Source organism: Brassica oleracea, chromosome C9, assembly GCF_000695525.1.
Source record: "Brassica oleracea var. oleracea cultivar TO1000 chromosome C9, BOL, whole genome shotgun sequence".
In the NCBI taxonomy this organism is placed as follows: domain Eukaryota; kingdom Viridiplantae; phylum Streptophyta; class Magnoliopsida; order Brassicales; family Brassicaceae; genus Brassica; species Brassica oleracea.
Genome location: NC_027756.1, coordinates 49,482,123 through 49,499,757, shown reverse-complemented (window position 1 = coordinate 49,499,757; position 17,635 = coordinate 49,482,123). Strand labels below are relative to the sequence as shown.

Sequence of the window (17,635 nt, the reverse complement as noted above, 5' to 3'; positions counted from 1 at the left end):
GGGCAGAATCAAAGACTTGTTGGATGGAAATTAACGACCATCTGATTAGAATATAAGTCATTTGAGGATGGTAGATGACAGACACCACACGGACTCTTATGGTCTTAAAAACAAAAGACTTTACTTACCCACGGCTTGAGTCAAATCTGTTTTCAGATATTAAAAGGGAAGAGAAATGGATCAATGGTTTGATAAAGTCTTGAGACAAAGACTTTAAACTGAAAACAGATTCTTGAAAGTAAGTACTTACTTACCCACGTCTTATAAGAGTCTATAGACAAAGACACCTATCGGTTAAGATTCTTTAGACAGATTCAGTGACAATGGAGCAGTTTGGAAGCTTGTTCGGTGGGAACAAACGAATAGCTTCTTAGAACAAGTCATTGAAGGATGGCAAATAAGACAAAAGACTTTAATTACCCACGGCTTGACTCGACTCAAATCTTTTTTTCAGTTACTTGAATGATATGGAGTTTAACGACAGGAAAGTCTTAAGACAAAGACTAAGAACTTAAAACAGATTCCTTACCTTACACCCACGGCTTACAAAAGTAGACAATGGATCGATTAAAAGACTTGTTGGATGGAAAAATAATAGGTGAGACGATGACAAATAACACCACACGACTCTTTATGGTCTTAAAGACAAAAGGCTTTACTTACCCACGGCTTGACTCAAATCTGTTTTTCAGTTACTTGAATGAGATGGAGTTTAACGACAAAAAGTCTTAAAACATAGACTACAAACTGAAAACAGATTCTTGACTGAACTACCCACGGCTTATAAAATCTCTAGACATGGACAATATCGGTTAAAAATCTTTATAGACAGATTCAATGACATTGGGACCGTTTGGAGTCATTTGAGGATGGCAAATAAGACCCAGACGGCTCTATGTAGTCTTTAAGACAGAAGACTTTACTATACCCACGGCTTGACTCAAATCTGTTTTTCAGTTATTTAAAGATCAATGGTTTGAGAAAGTCTTAAGACAAAGGCTTCAAACTGGAAACAGATTCTTGAATGTAAGTACTTACCCACGGCTTATATAGAGCCTTATAGGTGTTCAGCTTTCAGCTTGTTGGAAGGAACAAACAACCAAGGACAAAGACACAATCGTTTCTCTACCACAAGGCTTATAAGTGGGGGTTTGTTGGATGGAAAAAAAAAAGAGAACGACCAACACAACTTCAAAATATTACGCATTAAATGTGATTCTTTACTGTACCACTTATGTCATGAAGACAAAGACTAATTCATGATCTGGGAAGTAACAGAGGTAAGCAAGGGGCATGCTACTTGATCTATAGACTAATTACTTTTTTTATTTCTTCAGGTTTGTGCTTCAGAAGGTGTTCAAATCGTTAGAGATTCTGAGGACATTCCAAGTGTATCAGACTTCTGCGACAGGTATATGCTTTTCAAACCTCTTTGTAATTAGTTGAGTCTCATGTAGTTTGTGGTTTTTATTTGCTTAACTCCATAAACTCTCTAAGTTATCAATTTAACCCTTTGATTTCCTCTTGGCAGTTTTATAGTTAAATTTTGGTTGTTGTATGAGAGCGTCTTACATTTTACATTATGCATTAATTTTAATTGTATACACTTCTGCATTTTGCATTTTACATTGCATTTTGCATTTTGCATTTTACATTGCATTTTGCATTTTACATTGCATTTTGCATTTTACAATACAGTTTGCATTATGCATCATGTTTTTACAATACATTTTGCATTATGCATCATGTTCTTGCAATCTTATCGATAAGTTTGGATGTTTGAGAAGTGTTGTTTTATAAATTATTTTTCTTGTTGTATGAGCGTCTTACATTTTACATCATGCATAAACTTCAGTTGGTGTATGCACATTCTGTATCACGTCATATATTCTGCATTTTGCATTAATTTACAATACATTATGCATTATGCATCATGTTCTTGCAATTTTATTGTTAAATTTTGATGTGTGAGCAATTATATGACATTATGCATCAAGATTCATATATGATTTATGTATCATACTCTGTAAATATGTTATCACGATGATCAAAAATATATTTGGTATGATACTAGTGTATGTCATTGCTTCTACGATATTTATTTAATAGCATCATTTGAATTTTAGTTTCTACATTTCCTTTGTTTAATGTCTTATGAATACATTTTCTGAATAGTTGCATTACTTGTTTAATGTTTTCTGAATAGTAGTTCTCTGCTTATTGCGCCTTTTAAACCCTGTCTCAATTGTATGTTTGTTGTGTGGTTTTTGCTTTGAACTCATGGGTGGTTTAAGCTATCGGTTAGAGCATGTTCAATTCTGCTTTCAAACTATCATATAAATAATTTACTATATCTTAAAACCTTAAAGTTATAAACCCTAAGGCTAAAATTTATTTAAAAGAATTGGTAATATTTTCCATCTGAATATTAAAATTCTTAGACTCATTGTTAACCACTCATAATCGGAGTTGCTTGTGAAATGTGAACCATCTTTAATTACATGACTTGCTTTAGGAAAATTTGTGTAAAGACGTCGTGTTTCGTTGACTTATCGCCAATGTTTTTAAACCCGAGCCGGACGCCGAACCGGACGATTTACCGGATTGTTGGGTCACTGGGTTGACCGCGGATGAACCGCAGATTAATAAATAAATTAATTGTATTATATAATAATATATCAGCTATTTAAATAAAAATATAGAAACTAAAATTTAATATTTTATAGATGTTTTTTAAAACATAAAATAATAGTTTGGATATGTATATATTTTATTTTAAAAATATTTAAAAAATATTTAATTTTAATTTTTATATTTTTATTTTCATTTGGCATACAAAATATAAAAAAAAATAGTTTAGACTATTTAAAATTTTTTCTAACAAGTTAAGAGTTATGACATCTAAAAAAAATCAGACATAAAATTTATAAATATTTAAATGTCTAATGTGAATAATAAATTAAACTTCAAATACAAAATAAACCGTAGAAAAAGTATTTTTGCTTTTTTTGATGATCCTAGATACAGAAGAAAGAGCTCCGGGAAAGTAAAAGATCATTGTAATAAATTGTGAATAACGTAAATAAACTAACGCCAAATCACATCAACTAATTTTGATTTTCTCTACCATCGTTCATTTCATTGTCTTCAGGTGGCATAATGAAATCTTCATCAAAATCTAAAAATCACAAATATAAAACTCAAAATAGAAAACTTAACTTTTTTTATCAGCATCTAACTTTTTAATTGGAAACTTAGAATATAAAATATAATGTAAAACATCATTAAAACTAAAAAACGAAGTAAAACTTATTTATTGGTTCAACCGGTATCGAGTTCCGGGTTTTACTGGGTTTTTGCGGGTTTTTGCGGATTTTTTAATATTGGGTTTTGTAAAAGATTCAAACCGGATTTGTTCTGGGTCATTGGGTTTACCGGTTCAACCGCGGATCCGGATCGGTTTCAAAACAATGCTTATCACTCTCACATGACGAAACGACAGTGTTTTGCTTGGATTGAGATGCTGTTCTCTGGATGCGGACCTACGAAAGCTAGAGGATTGAGAGGCCCCACTTTTAAGATCCAACGGCTGCTACTCTTCCTAACACGTCACCGTTTCCGCGAAAAAATAAACCCACAGATCATTTCACCATCAGCGAACGGAGAGAGATTTCGCCAACAATCGTATTCAAAGAAAAACTCCGGCGAAGATGCTGCCACCGGAGCTGCAGCCGCGGCTATTCCGGCCGCACATATCCTCCACCTCCTCCTCAAGTGAACAAGCCTCATCTTCTCCCAACTACTCTCCCCACATGAGCCTCGCCTCAACCCGAAGCTTCATCGATCGTCGAACTAGCGGTGCTACTTCGAGATCCAGCAACTCTCGCTTCTCTCCTTCCTCCTTCGCCTACAACGGACGCATCGCTCTCGCTCTCGTCCCCTGCGCCGCCTTCCTCCTCGACCTCGGCGGCGCTCCGGTGATCGCCACCCTCACCGTCGGCCTCCTCATCTCCTACATCGTCGATTCCCTCGACGTCAAGTTCGGAGCCTTCCTCGGGATATGGATGTCGCTCATCACGGCCCAGATCGCCTTCTTCTTCTCCTCCTCCCTCCTCTCCTCCTTCAATTCCCTCCCCCTCGGCCTCCTCGCGGCGTTTCTCTGCGCCGAGACCACGTTCCTCATCGGATGCTGGACTTCGCTTCAGTTCAAGTGGCTCCAGCTCGAAAATCCTTCGATCGTCGTCGCTCTCGAGCGTCTCTTGTTCGCCTGCGCTCCTTTCACCGCCTCTTCGCTTTTCGCCTGGGCTACGATCTCCGCCGTCGGGATGAGCAGCTCGTCTTACTACTTCCTCGTGTTCGCTTGCGTGTTCTACTGGCTTTTCGCGATTCCTAGGGTTTCGTCGTTCAAGACCAAGCAGGAGGCTAAGTACCTCGGAGGAGAGATCCCTGAGGATAACTACATCCTTGGATCTCTCGAGAGCTCTTTCCTTTCGCTGAATCTGATGTTCATGCCGCTTCTCTTCCACGTGGCGTCGCATTACTCTGTGATGTTCTTGTCAGCTGCTTCGGTCTCCGATCTGCTGCTCCTGTTCTTCGTCCCTTTCCTGTTTCAGCTCTACGCCTCGACGAGAGGTGGTCTTTGGTGGGTTACCAAGGACTCCCGTCAGCTGCAGAGCATTCGGATTGTGAATGGGGCTGTTGCTATGGTTGTGATTGTGATTTGTTTGGAGATTAGAGTTGTTTTTCGCTCCTTTGGGAAGTATATCCAAGTTCCCCCTCCGTTGAACTACCTTCTGGTGACGACGACGATGCTTGGAGGTGCTGCTGGCGCTGGTGCTTCGGTTCTTGGAATGATCTCGAGTGGTCTTAGCTCTGCCTTTTTCACAGCTTTAGCTGTGATTGTGAGTTCTGCTGGAGCTATTGTTGTAGGATTTCCACTTCTGGTAAGTATTTTACTTCCAATTGCATAGCTTATGTTGCTATTGTTATCAATAACTAGTTCCTTGAGTTTTCATTGTAATAGCTACTTCTGAAAGTTGACACCTTGGAGTTTGTTAATTGCCTCATTTGTAATGCCCTGTGCTTGATTTATGACCACCTCTATAGTAATAAATGAATTTCACTCGGTTTTTCTTGCAGTTTACTCCTCTTCCTGCAGTCGCTGGGCTTTATTTTGCTCGTTTTTTCACAAAGAAAAGTGTGCCCTCTTACTTTGCATTTGTTGCGCTTGGAAGCTTAATGGTTATATGGTTCGTAATGCACAACTACTGGGATTTAAACATATGGCTAGCCGGCATGTTCCTCAAATCATTCTGTAAGCTTATAGTGGCCAACATTATCATAGCCATGGTCATCCCTGGTCTTGTTCTTCTCCCATCAAAATTTCACTTCCTGGCCGAAGCTGGTATGGTGGCCCACGCATTATTGCTGTGCTACATTGAGGACCGCTTTTTTAATTACTCAACCATATACCATTATGGAATGGAAGACGATGTGATGTACCCTAGTTACATGGTTATCTCGACGACGCTAATTGGATTGGCTGTGGTGAGGAGACTGTTTGCTGATCACCGAATTGGATCAAAGGCGGTCTGGATCTTGACTTGTCTGTATTCATCAAAGTTGGCTATGCTGTTCCTTTCATCAAAATCAGTTGTATGGGTGTCTGCAGCTCTACTGCTGGCTGTTTCCCCTCCCTTGCTGCTATACAAGTACGTAATAGGGATTTTGACTTTTACAGACATCATCTCACCTTGAATTTTAACATTGATTCTATTTGACTCTGTTGGTGGAATGTGCAGGGAGAAGTCGAAATCTGCCTCTAAAATGAAACCATGGCAAGGTTATGCTCATGCCTTAGTGGTTGCTATCTCTGTTTGGTTTTGCCGAGAAACGATATTTGATGCTCTACAGTGGTGGAATGGAAGACCACCGTCTGATGGCTTGCTTCTTGGTTTCTGCATCGTTTTAATTGGTCTGGCCTGTATACCAATTGTTGCACTCCACTTTTCGCATGTCCTGGTATGTCTGTTTACTATTTGCATCATTGCATGTTTCGTTTGTTTTATCTTCCATCTGATTATATAAAAGGAACCATCTTCCATATATGATTCAAACCAGTTATCACTGCTACCTATGAAAGTGTTCTGTAAGATTCTTAGGTGACCTAAAGATAGCAGCATTTCTTTAGCAAGCCTCTAGTTCTCGGTTCCTATGGGGTCATTTAACATGTTATGAGTTTGTCTATTACGGTCAGAGGTTACATCATGGAGTTAAATAAAAAGCATGAGAAGAAGAATATTTTAAATTAATTTATTTACATCTATTCTTGAAAGCACTCGTTTTATAAACCTGCAATTAAATTTCATGGAGTAGTAAGACTTATGTACGTGTAGTGGTGCTGGACCTAAGGTCTTGATTTTAAGTGTTTAAATACTAGTAAGAGATGGTTCAGTTGTTGCTTATCACTGATAGGGCAATTATCGTCTTTTTTTTTGCAGTCCGCTAAGAGAAGCTTGGTATTGGTAGTGGCAACTGGATGCATGTTTATTCTGATGCAGCCACCGATGCCTATGACCTGGAGTTACCATTCAGAAATGATCAAGGCCGCTCGTCAGTCAGCTGATGACATCTCTATCTACGGATTCATGGCATCCAAACCGACTTGGCCATCTTGGTTGTTGATTGTGGCACTCCTGTTGATTCTCGCTGCTGCCACATCTCTAATCCCAATCAAATACGTGGTAGAACTGAGAGCATTTTACTCCGTTGCCATGGGTCTAGCTCTCGGTGTTTACATATCTGCAGAGTTCTTTCTACAAGCTGCTGTTCTACACGCTCTGATTGTTGTAACAATGGTGTGTGCCTCGGTTTTTGTCATCTTCACCCATTTTCCATCTGCCTCAAGCACAAAGCTGCTTCCCTGGGTGTTTGCTCTTCTCGTGGCTCTATTTCCAGTGACATATCTGTTAGAAGGTCAGGTTAGAATCAAAAATGATCTCGGGGATAATGCTGCCTGGGGCTGGGATGCAAGGGAGGAGGATAAGAAAGTCACAGCGATGTTGGCCATTGAAGGTGCAAGAACATCTCTTCTAGGTCTCTATGCAGCGATCTTTATGCTCATAGCTCTCTTGATCAAGTTTGAGCTCACTTCGCTTTTGCGTGAGAAAGTCTCTGAGAAGAGTGGTCAGTCAAAAACTCAAGGCGGCGCAAGTGGGATGTTCCCAACACGAACGAGGTTGATGCAGCAACGCCGGGCCACCTCGATCCAAAGCTTTGCAATAGAGAAAATGTCGGAAGAAGGAGCGGCCTGGATGCCTGCGGTTGGCAACGTTGCCACCATCGTGTGCTTTGCCATATGCTTAATTCTCAACATCCACATCTCCGGCGGCTCAAGCCAAGCGATCTTCTTCCTGGCTCCTATCTTACTTCTCCTGAACCAAGACTCTGATCTCTTATCCGGGTTCGGCGACAAACAGAGATACTTCCCCGTCACGCTAGCTATATCAACATACTTGGCTTTATCCTCTCTGTACGTTGTATGGGAAGAAGTTTGGTTCGGTGGAAACACAGGTTGGGGAGTAGAAATTGGAGGGCGTGAATGGTTCTTTGCGGTGAAGAACCTCGCTCTTTTAATACTCACAGCACCGGGTCACATTATATTCAACAGATACGTGTGGAGTTACAGCACTAAAAACTCAGACCCGTCGCCGATGCTGACTTTGCCACTTAGCTTTGCAGCCGTGCTTATAACAGACGTGTTTCAGGTTCGCCTTCTGGGAGTTTTAGGCATTGTTTACTCAGTGGCTCAGTATGTGATATCTAGGCAGCAACATATCAAAGGGCTGAGGTATATTTAGACAGTCATAAGACAATGTTTTAGCCCTTTCTTGACCTCCTTTTGTTTCTCAGTTGATGCATTGGTAACTGCAAAGATACGTTTACAGGACTTACTCTATGGTCTTCTTACAAATGAACATACGAGTTTTGTGTAACAATCGTGAATCTTACCAAACCAAGCCCTTAAACTGCATCTAGTTTCTGTTTTGTTTTTCCTCGTCTCTATTAATGACGATTCTGATATTGAACAAGCACTGGCCATAGAACAAAGCCAAGCAACAGAAGCTAACACTGGTTTATGTTCATATTTAATTGTAAATCTATAAGTTATATCATTAAAAGTTTAATCTTATCATCACATCGAAAGTAGCTTTTTAGTATTTGAAAATTAAACATCCATCATACAAGAACCGTAAGACAAGAACCCAAATTGTGAACATGAAACAAAAGCCATTATAACATCTCTAGAAAGCATAGTGTCCGTAGAACAAAAGCACAAAGGTTCTTTTTATTTTATTACCACCGTAAACCAAAATGAAGACCCAAACTCAAACCGTGAAGACAAGCTTCTTTTTGGTGTTCATTCAATGGCTGGCTAATTTGAGAGTGTTGGCCTTGTCTTGTAGTGTACCAAGAAGACTCTCAAAACTCTTTTTGAAAGAGTCAACACCTTCTTCTTCCAACTGTTCTCCCACCTTGTTCCAGTCTATTCCCAGCTTCTCTAGTGCACTGTAAATCCCTTCTGCTTCCGACACATTTGCATCTATAGTCCTCTTCACGGTTCCATGATCTATGAATGCTTCCAGTGCTTGATCCGGCATGGTTGACACCTAAACCCCCAATTTAAAAAAAGAAACACTTGTTTACAAAAATCTACAGCCTTTTGATTTTCATAATAGACTAAATATTAAACAAATAAAAAAGATGACTCACAGTGTCAGGTCCAATGAGAGGAGCGACATATAAGGTGTCAGAGTAAGCTGGGTTCTTAACACTAGTCGATGCCCAGAGAAGCCTCTGCTTCTTGGCACCTTTCTTCACCAGAGCCTCCCATCTTGGTCCTGAGAATTTCTTCTGGTACAGCTTGTATGCTAATGCAGCTTGAGCCACAGCTGCCTGCAAAGAGTCACATCATCCCTGTGTCATCATACTAGAATAACAAGTGACTGTGTGTAAGATTGTCATTGATGAACCTAGCTTTTTACCTTGCCACGGAGGTCTAAGGCTTCTGGGGTACCAATCTTCTCAAGCATCTTGTCCATAAGAGTATCCACCCGACTCACAAAGAAAGATGCAACACTTGTAACTCTAGAGAGGTCATCAAGTCCAGAAGCCTCAAGCCCATCCAAATATGCATCGATCACTGCCTCATATCTAGCTATTGAGAATATAAGCTGTGAAACAGAACAGGCAAAAGATATATCAGTTAAGACCAACATGAGAAAGGAACATTTAGATAATAAGAACATCAAAATATGCATTTACCGTGACGTTGACGCTTATTCCAGAAGCAATGACATCTCTGATGGAAGGAATGCATGGAGCAGTAGCAGGGATCTTAATGTAGACGTTACGACGGTCCACAACCTTGTGAAGATATTTAGCAGCTTCAACAGTGCCGTTGGTATCATCAGCAAGCCTAGGCGAGACTTCAACGGAGACGTAGCCATCCTCAGCTTCTGTCTGGTCATAGATTGGCTCAAAGAGCTTGCACGCATCCTGAATATCCTTCACCACGAGTTCCCAGTAGGCGCTTTCAATGTCCTTTCCTGATTCCACAAGCGTCCTAATAAAGTTTCCATAAAAAAAAATCAAAGATAGAACAAATCAGAAATAAACTCTAAAAGAAACATAAGAAGCAAAAAGATAACTCAAAACAAAGCCTAATAAGATAAGATGCATACATGTTGTAGTAAAGGAGTTACCTGAACTGATCATTATAAGCATTTGAAGTGGATATGGCTTTCTGGAAGATCTGCAAAAGGTTTTTACACAAGTGAAGGAGTTTAAGACAAGTTAAAGGGCACAAAGAGAGAGAGAGAGAGAGATGGTTATATAAAGTTACCGCAGGGTTGCTAGTAACGCCACGAACACCACGGGCAATGAAGGGGAGGAGATCAGTGACGGGACGGCAAAGATTGTCATACCAAGGACTCTGGCCTTCCTTGTCGTATAGATCGTGAAGAGTCGTTCTCTTTGCAGCACTTCCGTTTCCACCAGAGGCTGAACACCTCACACTGCAAATATAAACCAAAAGCGAAACAAGACACAATCATAAACAAGAGAAAGATTCTGCACAGACAACACATATAGTCCTAGCTTGTCTTAATCCATCTTATCAAAAAAAGTTAATTACTTTCTACTTTTCAATTAAACTAGTCTACAAAAATGGACCAAGAAAGAGACTATACAGAGAAAAGGAACATATAGTCTAAGCTTTTCTGAATCCATACTATTACAAAGTTAACAACTTTTCTAGTTCCGATTAAACTATTCTACGAAAGGAACCAACTTGAGATTCGAAACAGAGCATACAGAGACAAATAGATAGACTTACAAGAGGGAAGGTCTGGATGTTTGGTGGTGACGAAGGGAGAGATGAGAAGAAGAGGAAAGCTTAGCGTTCAAACTGCGGAGGTTGAGGAAGGATCTTGGTAAGACGGAGGAAGTAGAAGAAGATCTGGAGTTGGTAGCAGTGGCGGGTGCAAGATTTGCGAGATTGGAAATGGACGCCATTAGGAGATACAAGAAAGTGATGATCTTCTTTGGTTTGATCGGAGGATAAAAACAAGAAGAAATGGTGTGGGGTTGGTGAAAGAGAAATCGTGAGTTAGGTGGAGAACGCAAACGACGAATATATCATTCTACTTTATACATCATTGATGATAGGGATTATAGATGCTGATAATTAACCATTCACACGTCCTAATGATGTCATATTTTCATAAAATCATGTAATAAAATTTTAATAATCCATAGAACTAAGCAAGTGGTGTCTTATGATAAACACGAGAGGTTGCTTTAGTCTTGTAATTAGGAATGGCTGTTGTCAGTTTGCAAGGGTCACGGGGACTCTCGGACTTTGGCTTTTGGTGTTTGCCACCAGGACACCTGAGTATGGGTAAGCTAAGGGTGCGATTGTCCTGATCCAATCGCTAAAAGGTCAAACGTTTTTTTTTCCAATCTATTTCATGTATAAAAAGGTCAAACTATATATTTTGTCTCCAGATTTTTAGTGTGCAACTCGTGTTGTTGCAAGACCATCTTCGATGGTTTGTTCCAATGGTACTCTATTTTAAAGTGGAAAATAGAATGATGAACAAAAAAAATAGCTATTCTATATTAGGAGTAAACTAATTTTTCACTCTAATATAGAGTGAGAAATAGAGTACCAACATTTTTACTCTAAACTCTATTTTAGAGTAAAAATAGAATGGGGTTAAAAATTAACTAAATACAACTCTTAATCTGTGATGCTGAAGCCTAGAAAATTTTAGATACTAACTGATCTCTCACATACACAGGACAAATAGGAGTTATAAAGGAATGAACACAGACTATGAACTGAGTCTTTCACCATCATCACCATTATCATCATCAAAAAACAGAGCTGATTGAGTACAAGTTCAATAAATATGACAAGTTTTTATTATTCAGCAACAAACAAGACAATCTTGCTCTAAAATTGCCGGAATATAGAAAAAGAAAGAAGACGCAAACAGATGAAGCTGACAGTTGTGCTTTTTTATTCATCAACCAATGAGTAACTTATTCTCTTCCAAGAAGCTGTAGGTTGGTACTTCCAAGTTGTATGGTGCAGGACCTTTCCTAATCCTTCCAGAGATATCATAATGTGAACCATGACAAGGGCAAAACCAACCTCCATAATCACCAGCGTTAGGTAAAGGGATGCATCCCAAGTGAGTGCAGACTCCAACCACCACTAGCCATTCCGGATTCTTGACCCTGACAGCATCTTCTTGCGGGTCTCTCAGAGTTCCAAGATCCACGCTATTGGCCAGCTTGATGTCGTCTTCTGTCCTTCTCCTGATGAAGACAGGCTTTCCACGCCACTTCACTGTCACAGTAGTTCCCGGTTCGATGCTCCCTAGGTCAACCTCGAGGGATGCAAGTGCAAGGACATCTTTAGTTGCGGACATGCTGACAATGAGCTTCAGAACAAGAAGACGGAGAACAGAGGCGTAAACAAACCTCCCGCCAGACAAGACGAAATAGGCGAAGGCACGCTTGCTAGGGTCACCAGGTGGGTAGCGCTCATGGTTGTGGTCGTCATAGACAATCTTTGAGTTAGGTGTCTTGACTGCCTCCACCGTGGCTGGAACTTCCGAAGCAAAACCTACCTCATTCCCTTGGGTAAGGACTTGAGAAGCTAAACCTAAAAGAAAAGCGAGAAACATAAATAAGAAAAGCCATCTTTTCTTACAAGTATTCCATAAAATTAAGGAATAAAATGTTGAAATATAACATTAATGTACGCTTCCAAAGAGAAAACAAAATTCGATGCAGGATTATAACAGATTCATCCAAACAAATTCTACCATTATATGAAATTCAGTGAAAACTAATCCTCCAAAATTCTTAGGATTATCTCAGGTCCGGCCAAAAAAATCTCAGAACAAGTCAATTCGTATCCGATCAATCACGGAAGCCGAAGAATGAAACTAAAATGGTTCACCAAGCTCTAACATTGCGGATCATCGGTTAGATAGATAGAAAAGTGGAATCTCAATTACTCCCGCAGTAAACACAAAAATTCGAATATTTCAATCAAACCACCTGAAATGAAAATTGAAAATCAATCCAGAGAGAGAAGAGGGAAGGTTGTTAGATTTGGGCAAACCTCTTATAAGGCTCCGGTGGTAAGAATTGAAAGACGAAAGATCAGCAGAGGGAGCAGATCTGGGGGCGGCGGGAGAGGAGTCGATGGTATGATCTCGGGAAAGGACGAAGGTGGTCGCGGTACAAGATCTCTGCTGAACAGACAATAGCCTCCTCCCTGCAATTCGCAGCATCTTCGCTATTCGACGGGACGAATCTACGGTTTCGTTGAACTCCTAAGGTTAGGGATGATGAATGAATGGCCGATGCAAACAAAAAGCTAACTCCTTTTTAAATGTTAGTGTTCTAGATCGATTTGGTTTTTGTTTTTCCTTATTTTTATATAAATATTTTGTTTTCAATTTTAAATTGGTATATATTATAACATATGTGTCTATTAATTTTTAAAACAAAATAAGTTTACGATATATTTTTTCATTGAATAAATTATTTTAATTCACATGTATTTGTATCTTCTTATATATATATATTTTCAGATTATTATTTCATTATTAAAATCGTAACAATATATATAAAGATTAGTAAAATATTATTTTATTGTCTTATTCAAAGATATTGCAACATTTCACAAATTTAGAAATTTTTTAAAAAAATTAACTTTTTGCTTCGTAGATTTATATTATCGAGTAAATAATTAAACATTTAGTTTTTGTTTAATTTTTAAAATAAACTATATAGTTTAAAATTTGTTTTCATTGGTTTAAGATAAAGATTAATCATTGTTAGATAATATGATTTTTGTTATTTTAAAAAAAAAATTTATAATTTTAAAAGTTAACATCGACAAATATTTAAATATTTAACATATATAGTATTACAACATTAAATTATATCTATTTAATTTTTACTATCTGTAAATCTAATGGAGCATCTATTCCTTAAATCCAATTATTGATAGCCCAATAAAAATTTCTAGTAAGTCCAAAGTTATGACTTCTGTTTTAATACATAAGTTTTTTTTAAAAAAAAACAGAGTTAGGTTTTCACTATTACTTACACAGGGTAAAACAGTAAAATATATTACCAAACAAAAGTCTCATCATGTTTACCAAATTGAGCATACATTCTCTCAAACGTAAATAATCTCCAACTAGGTCTGGGCGTTTTTAACTCAACCCGAAGTACCGACTTTAACCCGAATCGAAAAAACCAAAACCGAATCCGAACTGTTTTACAAAAATATCCGAATGAGACTTATGAACTTACTATTTAGAACTTTGGTTATAATCCGAATTAGGATTCGAAGATATCCGAAATTAGTTAAATATGTTAATGTTCTTATATATATATTAAGGTGGTTTAAATATTTTAGAGTATTCAAAATATTGTTGTAGTTTGTTTTATTTGTTATTTTGAATACTTTTTAGTTAATTTAGATAGTTTAACTAATTTTTAATTAGATTTGTAAATAATTTATATATTTTGAAAAAGCAAATTGGTCAATTTTCGAGGTTTTTAAAAATATATTTTTGTACGATTTTAAACATTGGTTAAATCCTATCCAAACCGAACCCGGAAGGAACCGAACCGAACCCAATCCGATAATTAGTAAAAACCGAATGGTACTTATGAGCATAACACCGAAAATCCGAATCAACCGGACCGAAACAGAACGCCCGGGCCTATCTCCAACAGCTTATTTCGAAGCAAACAACAAATGGCAAATTTCAAAAACGACAATATATTGTTTCCCAAGTGGAGAGGGTCATATGTTTATTTTGTCAGCTGGGTTGCAGCTTCACAAACATGTTTCTAGGGAGAAACTCAGAGGTTGCTGAGGTCAACAGGTTCACGGAGGAGCCTCTCCATCTGCTGTGCTCTTGTCCTGATAGACATATCCAGCACCTTTTGTTGAAACTCCACTATTAGCCCTCCGTAGATACTCGGATCAATCTGCCCACCATATACATTATCAACATTTAGATTCCGGATTATTAATAACAAACATGCAATGAGCCATCACATCACACATACCTTCTGTTCGACAGTTACTTTCTTCCCTTCGCCAATGATCTCCTGAAGTGTGTCCTTGAGTTCCTTCTCCTCAGCAGGGGGAAGCGGCTGTTGGTCCCAAAACATTTATTGTATGAATACACACTCTTGGTTATGGTTTTTTAAAAGATAACAGTGTTAAAACTTTAGCTTACCATGACAGTGGTAACCAAGACTTTGACGTCTCCCCTATGTGCTGTTGTCAGCTGCATGAACTTTTTCACAATCACGTCTAGGTTCTTCAGCTTCCCGTTCTCAGCTAACAAAGCTGTTTAGAAAAGAAAAAGAAAAAAAAATCAGTCACAAGAAACAGCATGGTTAACCAAAAATCATTCAAAAACTCAATTGACATACAGAGGAAGTTCTTGGTAGGTTCAGCAAACTTTGCTTTGTCACAAACATCCACAATAGCAGCCAGTCTTGTCTCTCTAGGAACAGATGGATCCTTTGTAAACTGTGAGAAAATAGGGCTTGTCTTCATAGCCTCAACAAGCTCAGAAAGATCAGACTCAATCTTTTCCAAGGAATTCATTTTCACAGCTGCAATGTACAGCCACGAAGCAAAGTTGCCAGACTCACCAACTAAAGCCACAGGCACCTGAAAAACAACATTACACAAATGTATAAAAACCAAAACAAAGTATAAAATCCAAATAAACTACCACGTGCTACATCAATGCATAATGCAGCTATTCACCGATTCATTTCATGCCTTAACCACAACAAATCCAAGCCATTTCGCGATTCTTACATATATGAAACACATTAATGTCTATAGATGCAACCATCCTTTGCTAGTAAAAATTGACATCATACAAGTGTGAGTGTACGTACCTTAACGTTGCCAGTTTTCTGAGCTGAAGCTGTTGCATAATCTCTTAGCTGCCACCCAAAAAAAAAAAAAAAAAATTCAAAAGTAAAGATTAGTTGATAACATTCTCCGGAAGCAATAATACGACAATCACATCATCTCAGGCTATGAATCCAATCAGATGATATGATCGGATCGACTGATATTGTACAAATCGATTCCTAACAAAAAGAAAATGTAAACTGGAGTCGAGATTCGACGATTTACCGCAGGGATAAGCGGCCGTCCACTGGGAAAAGATCTCGCAGAGGAGACGGAATCTGAGACGGCGATGGTCTTGAAGAGGGAGATCCCGGATCTGATACGACCAGCCAAAGCCATTTTTGTTGTTGCAGATATCTGATTGGAACCCTAGTAATGATTAAAAAAAAAAGCCAATCAGCTGTTCTGTCGAGAGTAGTAGCAACTGGTCAGATGAGGAAAGGAGACTTAGTGTATTGGGCTTCAGTGGGCTTACTCACGCTTATTTTATTGGGCTTACTACAACCATTGTAGGCGGACACTAAATAATAGGAGTATATGAGAAATATTTATAACTGGAACAAGCAGAGCAGCAAGTGCATACCAGCAAAGGTCTCCAGGGTTAAGAGCACCCGCAACCGTGGATTTTGATCAATCCTTAGACCAAATCCGTAGGATTAGTGTAATAAAAAAATAATATTTATGCTTAATGGAGGAAGGACTGGGCCGTTGCGACGGTTTAGACGGATCGAATCCTTAGGCACGTGTCTTCTTCTGCGTGGGTGCGTCGGCTATGCGTTTGGGTGGGGTAGAAAAAAAAATCATTTTCCATCGAAACCGAAAAAAAAAAGAAGTTAAGGAGAGAAAGGCGATTTACAGGCGATCTCTCTCGATCTCGCTCCCTCGGCTCTAGTCAAGGTAAATCGAAGCTTTAACTCCTAGATTTCTTGATTAAGATCACTCTCCATGTTCTCTGTTCTCTATTAAGGGTTTGGTTGTGTGGTTTCGACCGAATTTAGTTTAATTGAGAAATTAGGGTTTGGAAAAATTTTGGGGATAAATCGTTATTTCTCGTTTTTGGATTGTATCGGTCTCGGATCTCCTCTTTGTGTCTTATACGGATTGAAACAGATTGTAGTTTCAATCGATTTGTCATTTCTTAACTGTTTTCGACTGAAACCTTTTAAGTGATATTGTTATCTTATATGTGTTCGAATTCACTTTGTTGATATTGTTTTCGTTCCTTCTCGTTGGTTTGCTTTCTTCGCGTTAATTTGCTTTAACTCTATTAGTGGTTGTTTAACTCTGTCAGTTTTCAATTTTTTTTGTCAGGTTAACGATAATGGGACAATACAGCTACAACCAGCCATCTTCATCATCAAACTCTCAAGACTTAACCTCCCTCCTTCAAGCCGAAGCAGAGATGTACGCGGCTGAAGCTGAGATTAGTCAGTGGAATGCAGAAGCCATTCACTACGAACCATCACCAGAGGGTGATGATGGAATCCCCAGGACATGCTACTGTGGGTCGGAGCCTGTTCACGGATATTCCCAAACTCCTAAACATCCATACCGACGGTACATTACGTGCGCCAATGCTGATGATGGAGACTGCCACGTCTGGAAATGGTGGGACGTGGCGGTGGAGGAGGAGATGAGGGACATTCAGACGGAGCTTAGTGAGCTTAAGGGTGAAGCCAATGAGCGTGAGCAGAAGCTGCTCATCCTTGAGAAGAGAATAGGCGAGTTTACAAAGAAGAAATCAGGAGCTAAGCTAATGGTCTTTACCATAGTTTTAGTAGGGTTCTTTACCATATTTTCAGTAGGGTTGGTGTTTCTCATTAATGTGCTAGGTTAGTTCCTTTAATTGTTTCATCTCTTTTAGTTTTCAAATTTGATAGTTTGAGAAAGTTGATTGTTTGTTCTTCTTTTTCAAGAAAAGTTGGAAAGGATTCAAAGGAGTGGGGCGTACCATCTTTGTTTCTTTAACGAGGTAATTTTTTAACTTTCTGGTGTTTTAACTATTGAAAACAATTAGTGGTGTTTTAGAAACCGGAAGGAAAAATAGTTAAAATACTTAAGTTGCTAGTAGCTACCATTGTACTTTACTTA

General features: G+C 38.7%; 5 protein-coding genes across 6 annotated transcripts; 2 read left to right on the top strand and 3 right to left on the bottom strand.

The window, feature by feature from the left end:
* The first annotated feature begins 3,604 nt into the window (after nt 1-3,604).
* LOC106318261 lies at nt 3,605-7,946 on the top strand. Its single transcript, XM_013756158.1, has 4 exons — nt 3,605-4,943; nt 5,140-5,711; nt 5,802-6,021; nt 6,501-7,946. The coding sequence occupies exons 1-4, from the start codon at nt 3,711-3,713 to the stop codon at nt 7,857-7,859; spliced, it is 3,384 nt and encodes a 1,127-aa protein (XP_013611612.1). The 5' UTR covers nt 3,605-3,710; the 3' UTR covers nt 7,860-7,946.
* Nucleotides 7,947-8,194: 248 nt separating this feature from the next.
* On the bottom strand, nt 8,195-10,690 carry LOC106319499 (transaldolase-like). Its single transcript, XM_013757846.1, has 7 exons — nt 10,397-10,690; nt 9,905-10,076; nt 9,765-9,814; nt 9,325-9,625; nt 9,045-9,233; nt 8,773-8,955; nt 8,195-8,669 (listed from the first exon to the last, which is right to left on the bottom strand). The coding sequence occupies exons 1-7, from the start codon at nt 10,573-10,575 to the stop codon at nt 8,424-8,426; spliced, it is 1,320 nt and encodes a 439-aa protein (XP_013613300.1). The 5' UTR covers nt 10,576-10,690; the 3' UTR covers nt 8,195-8,423.
* Nucleotides 10,691-11,394: 704 nt separating this feature from the next.
* LOC106313421 (cytochrome b-c1 complex subunit Rieske-4, mitochondrial-like) lies at nt 11,395-12,961 on the bottom strand. The gene is made up of 2 exons (XM_013751219.1): nt 12,701-12,961; nt 11,395-12,235 (listed from the first exon to the last, which is right to left on the bottom strand). The coding sequence occupies exons 1-2, from the start codon at nt 12,870-12,872 to the stop codon at nt 11,592-11,594; spliced, it is 816 nt and encodes a 271-aa protein (XP_013606673.1). The 5' UTR covers nt 12,873-12,961; the 3' UTR covers nt 11,395-11,591.
* A 736-nt stretch (nt 12,962-13,697) lies between these two features.
* LOC106313532 (ATP synthase subunit O, mitochondrial) lies at nt 13,698-15,968 on the bottom strand. Of its 2 annotated transcripts, XR_001264393.1 has the most exons (7): nt 15,770-15,968; nt 15,526-15,573; nt 15,046-15,289; nt 14,847-14,959; nt 14,674-14,760; nt 14,326-14,592; nt 13,698-13,783 (listed from the first exon to the last, which is right to left on the bottom strand). XR_001264393.1 is itself a non-coding variant. In XM_013751360.1 (6 exons), exons 1-6 carry the CDS (start codon nt 15,881-15,883, stop codon nt 14,464-14,466), a joined length of 735 nt encoding a protein of 244 aa, XP_013606814.1. In that variant the 5' UTR covers nt 15,884-15,968; the 3' UTR covers nt 14,249-14,463. The 2 variants fall into 2 exon arrangements, 1 of the variants encoding a protein (XP_013606814.1); XM_013751360.1 differs by lacking the exon at nt 13,698-13,783 and having other exon boundaries at nt 14,249-14,592.
* An 897-nt stretch (nt 15,969-16,865) lies between these two features.
* Nucleotides 16,866-17,461, top strand: LOC106317844. Its single transcript, XM_013755628.1, has 2 exons — nt 16,866-17,380; nt 17,461. Coding segments are annotated over exons 1-2 (516 nt in total).
* The last annotated feature ends 174 nt before the right edge of the window (nt 17,462-17,635 follow it).